Source organism: Mastacembelus armatus, chromosome 21, assembly GCF_900324485.2.
Source record: "Mastacembelus armatus chromosome 21, fMasArm1.2, whole genome shotgun sequence".
NCBI classification, from domain to species: Eukaryota; Metazoa; Chordata; class Actinopteri; order Synbranchiformes; family Mastacembelidae; genus Mastacembelus; species Mastacembelus armatus.
This window is the reverse complement of record NC_046653.1, coordinates 16,480,114-16,490,727: the sequence shown is the minus strand read 5'-3', so window position 1 is coordinate 16,490,727 and position 10,614 is coordinate 16,480,114. Positions and strand designations below refer to the sequence as shown.

Sequence of the window (10,614 nt, the reverse complement as noted above, 5' to 3'; positions counted from 1 at the left end):
GCTTTTTGTTGGTAAATGTTAGTTTTATGCTCCAAGATGACCTCATGCATATTATTTATTGTTCATGGATATTTTTCCTTATTGTCTCCCTTACTTTGTTTGGCTCCCTGTTTTGCTGCAATGTAGAAAACTCTATGAAAGGGTAAGAAAAGATTTTTTTCTGCTTCCCATTGGGAGTTACAAAACAAAACTTCAGCTGGGAAAGAAGACAGCAATGCAGCAGAGACAAATCTAATTTAGCGTATTAGTGAGATGACGAAATGCTTTACTTTCTATGTTAAATGTGATAACTCGCTTAAAAATGTATGTGGACCAGGCAACATCTTCTCCACACAAAGTAACACATTGCACTACCTCTGTTTTGTTAACAATATGACAACACTAAAAGTGGGTGTGTGAGTGGGGGGGGGGGGGTCATGCTATAGTCATGCTATAAATAAAGAAGATTATAAAACACAGTGTTTCAGTGTTTCAAGGAGCAGACTAATTGATATGTTATACAAGAGCTGATAGACAGGTCATGCTTTCTCAGTTTTTGTTAACTGTTTTGCCACAGGTTTTGTTCTTTCTTCACAGATACAGACAAGAACACAGACCCATCAATACATAGATATAGATATGTTGATATATGTAAAATATTAAATACCAAATATAAAAGAACACACATTTACAGCAGATTTGCTTTCACCATGTTCTGCAAGCAGCTGGGGGACGATAAATACTTAATCACAAACTGTTTAATCTTTCTTCTTCCTACAAGATCACTGAAACAATACATACTCCATATCGAAGCCATCAGTGCGAAACCTGTGTTCTGCTACCACTGATTTAAATTAATTTAAATTCATGGACTGTACATTTACATGCGCAGTATTCAGGATGGAGAACAGAGGTATTAGCTCGTCTGATGTCTGTGTTCTGCCAGAGGCTTTCTGAGAGGCATCTCAAATATTCACAAACACCCATCATTGCCTGAAAGGGTCAGAGACTAGCCATGATCACACAGGATCACACATCTCTCTGTCTATTTCTCTCCCTGTTTCACACACACACACACTTTCACACACACACACACAGACACATATACACAGAAATGTGTTTCCATTTCTTGTGGGGACATTACATTGACTTGAAGAAGGCTGAGTTCACAAGATGCGAGTGTGTAAGAAGGTTCCCACGATGTGAGTAATAACAGGTGCAGTCATACAGTACATACATACATACTTGTTACTGATTTCTCATGGGAATTTTACATTGGTTGAGACCAACTCAACCTTAATCATATCAACTACTTGCTTAACCCAGATGCATAACTTAGCCCTAACCATCAAAGTGGGGGGCACCACCTCTTGGTAGAGTCTGGAGATACAACAGGGTCATGTGGCAATGGCTAAATGATGTATGATACTACACTGCTGACACGGAGATGTTTGTGAAATGACTTCCAAGTCAAGCAGATGACGAATCAACAGTGACCACTTCAAATGTAGCAGTGACAAGAAAAGTTAGTGAAGAAGCTGTTACCTTGGGCTTACCATTGTTTACCATTTACCATTACCACTGTTGGTAATGAAGGGAAAACATGATCTATACATTATTTATTTTATGAATATTACACAAAAATAACAAACATTTACATTTTTCAGTGTGCTAGTGTTTTGACACAAACAGTAACTTAGTTGCTAATTACAGTAAAGGGCAATAAGCTAACACTTAATGTTAAGATTAACTAATAAAGACACTTTAAATACGAACATTTTGAAGCTCTTAGCAATGTATAAACTTTGAGCTGCTACTTTCTAGCATCTCTTTATCTGAGGCCTAGAGAAGTGAGATTCAATGGGAGTCTGTATATATGTGTACCTCAAGGACTCTTAGCAAGAAAAGTATTCTTGATTCGTTGTGATATGTATTCTGTCAGTGTGCGAAGTGTGTGGTTAAAGGTTAAGGGTTGGGGCTTCCTGTTGTACACATTTCTGTATGTGAGACATGCACAGTCAAATAATTATGCCTAAGTGCTCTGGTTTTACTCTATCCATTCATCCATTCATCCATCCATCCATTCATTCATTATCTATCCCTGCTTATTCCTATTTATGGTCACAGGGATCTGCTGGAGTCTATCCCAGCTCTCTTTGGCAGGGGGTTGAAAGGCAGGGGTACACCCTGGACAGGTTGCCAGTAGTTTTATTCTATTGCACATGTCATTACTTTGCCCTCATAGGGCATTCATAATGACATTCATATAATGAATACAATCAAAACAGATAATTAGTACCAAAATTGGTTACTTTACTTTACTTTACTTCTGTAAGATTATATAGAAGTTTTACTTGCAAGGAGTAACAGTCACACAGCACCTTGGTACAGCATGAGGATCACTGGCTGCTTGCAGCCTAACACATCAGTTTTCATGGAAACACAAAAGGGAGGGGATATCACAAAGAAAGACATCTGGGCCCTTATAAAAATAGTCAAGGTTAGAGCAAACTGTTCACACTGAGAGCAACAAAAATACATTTCCATAATACACAATAGGCCCTATTGAGAAGTGTTTCAGTTATACTAAAGTAAGGTGGGTCAGGTCACAGGAGGGTAAACATTTGAATTTCTCTAACAGGTAAGATCAGTGGTTTATGGGGGAGGCTATTATCTAAAAGAACACAGCTGAGATAATGTTGAAAGATTGTGATTAGCGGAAAGCAACAACATGCACTTGGTGTCAGTGAGGAGTAACAGCTTTTCTTACTTTGCAGCCCAGCCTACTCTCAGTCAGGGTGCTACAGTTACTGAAAACCACATTTCTTAATTCGGTGTTTGAACCAACAAGAAAAAAAAACTTTCGCACTGGCTTTTGTACATTTAAACACATACAGTAGCAACACACAGTAACAACAAAGAAACAAGTTCCACAAGGCAGAATGGAAAGAGAGCATGTCTGCAACCAAGCATGTGTATAACATCAAACGTGAAATCTACAAAGTGAGGGCCCTTCACAAACCAAATTATGTGAGACACACATTTGAAATGTTTTTTTTTTTTTCACCCTTTTGTCAAATAAAATTGAAGAAGCTCTTTTACTGCTTTTTTTTGTAAATACAGGACATAACACTAGGAGTCAAATTAGACTAAAGACTAAACCTTCACCATTATTTCATTTTGTGCTCTGCTTGGCAGATCACTATATTTTTTCTGCACTTCTAATGCTATGATACAGCTGCCAAAATATAATCACACACACACACACATACACACTGTATTTCTAAATGGTGACCTGCGGGAAGCATGATGGTGGTTGGCACTGTCACCTCACAGCAAAAAGGTTCTGGGTTTAAATCCCATTTGACAGTGTTTTCTTTCTATGTGTAGTTTGCACATAGAGACTATCTATCTATCAGTCTAGACTGGTTTTCTGTCCAGAGTGCACATCCAAACCTCTCACCCAATGTCAGCTGGAGTAGATAATAGATGGATAGTGAGCTACTACTTTGCTGTTGTGAGGAGTAGTAAGAGGTAGGAAAAAGTGATGAAAGCAGCATTGGTGTACAGCTCAAGTAAAATACTTCTTCACAGGATTCTCAACTTTATCGACCTTCATGCTGCTTCTCTATCCCCACACATTATCAACTTGGCTTTCAAAATTCCAAGCAAATGCATTTCCTGATCTTTATTATGCTAAATATGTCACTTCCTGTCCAGTCAAACTGACACTCTGAATAGAACAACTAACCTGATTAAGGTTTGAGAGCACGTTTGTGCCATATTTGTTATACATCGGCAATCCAAAGGCCATACACATTGAATGTGTCTATCTAAACTGCAATGTATCGCTGTGAAGTGTCGGTCAACCTCATATTTGATTCTGACAGTAGGTTTTTTATGTGCCCCACAGCGTGTGGGCAGAAATAAAGGAAATGAGAATGATTGTATATGTCAGAGGCTTTGTGTGTGGGTAGTGAATGCATCTGCTCGGATAGAAGTGCACATCATCATCTTCATGAAGGAAGGATTTATTGCAGGACTGTTTTAGTCCTGCAATAGTTTTAGTGAGCAAGTGAGAGAAACTTCTATCTAGATTTGAAGTAAATGTAACTTAATTTACATATTTTATTCGCCTTTTTGTCTTATTTATGGTTATGTTTAGACAGATAAAATGAACATACATATGATTAGATACTTACTCAAGACAAAAGCATCCTATTTTAACATCTAAAAGGTGGTCTACGCTGTTACTGTACTTAGCAATTTCAAGAGTACTTATCTGCCCGATCACAATCTACAACTAGCAGCAGTTTAAAAGAACCACATGCCACACACCCATGCACACATCAAACTTGTTTTCATTACAGGTGCAAAAAGGTCTCTTGCAAAATCGTAGATGTGTTCAGACTTCTATCTTTGTCCATTCATATCTTAATTCAGCATTTTGCTACCAGTTATTTTAATTCTCCTTTCATTTTACATTTGTTACTAAAGTGGAATTTCTTTGACGTGGACTGGGGTCTCTGAAGACAGTAAACTTCTGTATAAAATTTGGGGTTCTCTGGGTATTAGCGTGGTGACTCAATGTTTAATTTGTGAGCAATCTTATCAAGTAAAAATAATTCATTTCACTGGCAGCAAAGAAAATGAAACTCCTACATAAATGTTTTCACTTATACTTTATATAACGTTTTGATGTGTTTAAATAATGTTTATGGGACTTACAGACTGTCACACCATGACATTTCAAGTGAATGATGTTATATGTGGGAACACATTTTGTGGATGATTTGTTAATACAGTTGTCATCAAGAAAAAGCTTTGATAGGTTAAATACGTTCTGTAGTTTATTTATTTCTTATATTAGATTTATTTATTTATCTCCATTGTTTTCCATGTGACATGTGCAAAAGCAACTGCTTCCTCAAACCATGGAGTCAGTAAAGTACATAATTAATTAGTTTATCTTATAATCTACAGCTGGAGCTTTGTTAATTTAATAGAGGGAAGGACAAGCTGAGATCATTTTATTCTTCACTGATGTAAAGCTTTGTAAAGGTAACACAACACAAGACCACTGCCTGTCTGTAATTGATGAAAACAATGGTTGGGATTGGTGGGTTTATCAATTATGTTGTTAATGAAAGTTTTTAATGTGCATTAAAATACATAAGAGAATATCTGTAAAGAGCTGGACATTATGTTTACTAAAAGAACCATAATGCATGTTCATGGATGCATGTTGTAATGTTGAGCAACAGTCTCACCAAACTTTATTGCTCTCGGTTCACTCTGTGTTGGTAAGGTGTGTTAAGCACTATGCAGAAGTGTTTTCCTGCAGTGTAAACTTGCCTTTTGCCTTTTTTAATTTTCATTTAACAATGACAGTTGCCCAAAGTGTTGTACACATTAAAAGACAAACAAATTAAATACGTGCAAAAGAGCAGAACAAAAACTGAAAAATGCTAAACTCAAATACAACAACTAAGAGCAAGACAGAACAATATAAAAGCTTATTGTAAATAAATCAGATATAAAACACTAACACAAAAATGCCAGAGAGCAATAAAAAGGTAATTGTATTTTTTGACATTTTTCTCAATGTTTTTATGAACATGTTGACATTACAATTAAAGAAACTGAATGCCCTACAGTGTCCAATTTTCCTCGGATATTTCAATATGTAGATTTTTCAATTTATTACTAGAATGAAGTGGAAAATAAGTTGCAATAGAATTATATTCCCAGTGTATGTTCAAGAAACACCTTACATAAAATAATTGTGTGTTGTATGACACGTCTTAGTTTTGATCTTAGCTAAACAGCAACTAACCACTTCCTTTCCTTTGCACTTCCTCCACAAATACATATAAGAGGTGATGGTGATGTTCCGCTCTGTCTTTCTGTCGGATGGTCATCATGTTCAGTGTAGACAAAGCAGCTCTACTTTCCATTCAGCTGTTTGTGGTGTGCCACGCCCATGCAGGTAGAGTGGGGATTTGTATTTATGATGAATGCTCTAGGTTTTATTACAGATTTCATTTATACTGTTTTTTTTTCTTCAGCATTAGGGGATCTACAAGTTGACCACAGGAATATACTGGTGTCCAGGGGAGACTCCATCAGTCTCACTTGCAACATATCCATGAAAAATGCAACACAAATCAATTGGACCAAAGACAAAAAAAACATTTTTACTTATTCAAAAAAACATAATCAGACTTTTTCAAATTTCACCTCTCACAGACTCAGAATAGAGACGGACTCACCTACACAGCTGAACATTTCTAATGCTCAGCATGACGACTCAGGACTTTACACATGTAATGTAAATGCTAGAAATGGTCCACAGGACATTGTCTGGAATTTAACTGTGTCTCAGAGCCTTGACGGTAGGTAGAGTAAAAAACAGGGCGAATCATGTCTGCACCTGGCACAGCACATTTCAGAGCTGGAACTACCTGCTACTTAAAGTATTTGTCATTGGATTTTCTGCAGAAATGATTCTATCATGGCCTTTTCTATACATACTCGCACCTGTAACTGGATTTCTTCTATGCAGCTTGATGGTAGCTGTCTGCATCTGCAGGTGAGTAATAATCTTTAGCTTTCACATTTGTAAGTATATGAACAAAAGAATTCGACTCTCTTCTCTTGTGGTGCAGAGCATTTGTTGACAACACGAACTGAAGCTGATTTGATGAAAAAACTATACAGATATTACGTTTGCTCATATTTAAATGGTCATTTCACCCAAACTGCAAAATTCTGGTTCACTCCCAGTGAATCTTGTCATCTCGGCTTTATGGATCAAATTTCTGTCTATATTTGCCTGCACCCCATTAACTCTTTTAAACCTACAAGAGCACCAGCAATCTACTTTGCCAAGCTATTTTTTAATACCTGTAGAATACGATAGCGCTCGGCTCCGTACTCACCGTCACTTCTCTGGTGGACTTGTTACATGGAAGGTCATGAAGGGTAAAAAGATGAGTGGGACCTCTACTGTCATGCTCATAGCACTGAATGAAGTTTTAATATAATTTTCTGATCCTAAACAGTAAACGCTATTGTTTCACAACAACAATAGACTCTACTGTAGCTCTGGACAACCCTTTCATTTCTATACTGTACAATCACATTTTCAAAATTGTAAGATCAAAGAAAACTTTTTCCTTCCCAAAATGATTTTACTACAAATGTGTGTCTGAATGTCAGACCCTGTCACTAGTGTTAAAGTCAATGCTTTATCCACCCTGTGACTGTGCTATACATTCAGTCACATTTTTCTATTTGAACATAATTCAGGGAGTGATTAGTGTGATTATAGTGATTCTTTTGGTCACCACAACATATGGAAAACAATTTGTCAATGTAAAGATGTAACTTCTAGGACCCTCTTGATCAAGTTCCCTAGTTGCCATGAAATCAAAGAAGTTAGGATTATGTTTTAAACAAGGTGTAACTTTTGTTGAATTGCAACCATTGTTACCAAATTTTACAATTCTGAGAATATTTTAAATAATAAAATATAGACTATAGAGAAATATAGAGCCAGAATTTCAATGGACTGAAATAGGAGCATCAGCTAATCAACAGCAAGTGTACTTTTGGGTAAACTGTTTTGTCATTTGAAGAATAAACATTGTACTGTGAACATTTTAAAAGTCCTTCCTGTAATGTTAACGCCCTACATATTCATCTACAGTGTATTAGGATGGATGCTAAATTAAACTGTGTAACGTAGGTGAACTGACGCTTTATGAGCCTATTTTTGTGGCAGTGCAAAAAGTAGCACAGGCAGCCACAAACACTGGTTTGCTTCTGCTTTTGTCAAGGCCCTTTTGTTCACAGGGGAAACTTGAATGAGAGGGTACACACTGTGTCCAGAATGTCATCACAACACTAACACAACATATAGTTTTCCTTTAGTTAATTAGCTTTAATAATTCAAAGGTTTATGCAGCTTTCACAATATAGTTTAGCACAAAGTAACATTTAAAGTACCAACGTCTTAAATTACAGCAGCAACAAATGATGAACTTCACTTTTAAATTATTTTGCAAACCTTTTTTTTGTTTATTTAAAAAGTAAACAGTCCAAAATATTATATCAAACACAGAGTAGCTGCAAATGATCACACTGGAGAAACTGGACCTCTAGGATATTCTGTCACAATCAATTAATCAGTTATCAAAATAGTTGCTGGTTAATTGTCTGTCACTAAAACATGCAACATACAGCACATCAACTAAATGACTGTTCATATAAATTCAATGATAAATTACTTATGAACAAATTATTTAATTTCAAAGTACAATGTGTAATCTATTAGCAGTAAAGTAATACAGTATTCATAAATATGTTGTGTTTAGTGTGTAATCACTGGAAAATACCAACCGTTGCATTTTCTTAATCTTAAAATGAGCCTTTTAAATCAACATAGGGAGTGGGTCTCCTTTTACGGAGACAGTGGTGTTGTGCTGCCGTGTTTCTGCAGTAACGCAGAAAAGACTAACTAGAAACTGTCTTTCAATAGCGAATCATGTTTTGTTTTAAAAGTGACGGTCACCATACCCTCCCTTGCTCCTGGATACAGGGGGGATGGGGTGTGATGGTGGCTCAGAAGGTTGCATTCTGCAATCTCACCACAGGATGCTGCTAAATCCTTCACATTTTACACATGACATGTTTAAGTAATGTGAAGAAATGTGTCATTATTGGTCATGGCTTTGTCTCAGCAGGAAACATGGGACCATGACCCCAAACCAGAATCCAGTCCAAGGCCAGTTTGACCTTCAGTCAGGAGGAGAGGTCATTGTCATCTTAGACACTCTCAGATTTCTCTGCTTTATTTTCTTATTGATTGTGTTGAACTTTATATTTATCTTCTACTCCTCCAGGGGGTCGTCTCTCAGGAGCAGGCTGACATGGATCATAGGCCAAATAACAGGAGGAGTCAGTACTTGGAGAAACTGAACCCAATATATGGTCACAGCTGAGGTGACGAGCTGTTCAGGTGAAAGTTAAATGAAGGACATGAACTGAATGTGTCAGATCAAATGTGATGGACATCACATTTTACAGTTTCAAACCAGGAGCTTCAAGAGAAGACGACCAGAGGGAATACAACTGAGCCACTGATGCCTTTAAATGATCAAGCATTAATAACACCATCGCCTTCACTGGTCATTGTTTATGTGGCAGGCGCCTCACAGCAAGAAGGGGGGTCTCCCTGTGTAGAGCTTGTGTGTTCTCCCTGTGTCTGTGGGCTTTCTCTGGGTACTATGTCTTCCTCCCATAGTCCAAAGACATACAGTTTGGGGTTAGGTTAAATGGTGACTCTAACTTGCCCGTTGATGCGAATGTGAGTGTTTGTCTGTCTCTATGTGTCAGTCCTGTAATACACTGGCTGTCTGTCCAGGGTGTACTCTCACCACATGTCACCTGGGATTGGCTCCAGCCCCATGTGACCCTGAGATGGATTAAGAGAATGAATGAGAGAATGAGAATAACAAGGAAATGATAATGAAACAAACTAAAATTGTTTTAACTTGAACGCTGTGCCCTCTAGGGTTTGCTGAGGGAATTACAGTGGGAAATTTTCAATTAAAACTATTTCATGTTTCAACAATTACATTCAACATTTGTTTTCAAAATTTTCACAAGGGATACATAAGATTTACATCTAATTATGTTTGCATAAATGCAGTATAAAATAAGATGGTTAGAAATGTGCTCATTAGCACATAGTCTTTAGCATAAACATGTCCCTACATAAACACAGGCCATATTGTATATGTCACAGATGTGGTTTTGATAATATTATAAATGTGATCACAACGATGATTGATACCAAAGACGTTGACCGCTCTGAGGAAATGTATAAGTAATTCACTGAACACCTCAAAAGAATTCTGATCAATATCTTTTACTGAGCTTCTTTTACTCATCAAAAAGTCTCTGACATACAGTGCACATGTGCAACCTGTTTAGCAGTACAGCTGCATACGCTATGTGGGCAAAGCGTTAATGATATTCACTGTGGAATTTCCTGCAGTTAAACAGACCCATTATGTGTATTTTATATTTCAGTTTATCAAGGAATTAAATAATTTCATGTTGTGTCCAAGTTTGAATTCTGAGTTTTTTAATTTGAATTTGAATCTGGATTCTCAGGTGAGCTGCATGTAACTTCATGTTTCATCAAAGGTGTGACACACGTCTTAGTTTTGATCTTAGCTAAACAGCAACTAACCACTTCCTTTCCTTTGCACTTCCTCCACAAATACATATAAGAGGTGATGGTGATGTTCCGCTCTGTCTTTCTGTCGGATGGTCATCATGTTCAGTGTAGACAAAGCAGCTCTACTTTCCATTCAGCTGTTTGTGGTGTGCCACGCCCATGCAGGTAGAGTGGGGATTTGTATTTATGATGAATGCTCTAGGTTTTATTACAGATTTCATTTATACTGTTTTTTTTTTCTTCAGCATTAGGGGATCTACAAGTTGACCACAGGAATATACTGGTGTCCAGGGGAGACTCCATCAGTCTCACTTGCAACATATCCATGAAAAATGCAACACAAATCAATTGGACCAAAGACAAAAAAAACATTTTTACTTATTCAA

General features: G+C 37.1%; 1 protein-coding gene across 7 annotated transcripts in view; it reads left to right on the top strand.

The window, feature by feature from the left end:
- The first annotated feature begins 5,810 nt into the window (after positions 1-5,810).
- Positions 5,811-10,614, top strand: part of LOC113123404 (uncharacterized) — a 30,604-nt gene continuing 25,800 nt past the window's right edge. For 4 of the 7 annotated variants that reach the window (XR_003294962.1, XR_003294963.1, XR_003294960.1 and 1 more), the window contains exons 1-3: positions 5,811-5,968; positions 6,054-6,374; positions 6,481-6,571. Coding sequence is in view for 3 of the 7 variants with exons in the window: in XM_026295434.1 (XP_026151219.1) it covers positions 5,893-5,968; positions 6,048-6,374; positions 6,481-6,571; positions 8,724-8,796; positions 8,886-8,984 (666 nt within the window). In the remaining 4 variants the exon portion in view is untranslated. Of the gene's footprint in view, positions 5,969-6,047; positions 6,375-6,480; positions 6,572-8,723; positions 8,797-8,885; positions 10,115-10,614 lie in introns of those variants that run through there. The other 3 variants (XM_026295435.1, XM_026295434.1, XM_026295436.1) reach the window with 3 other exon arrangements.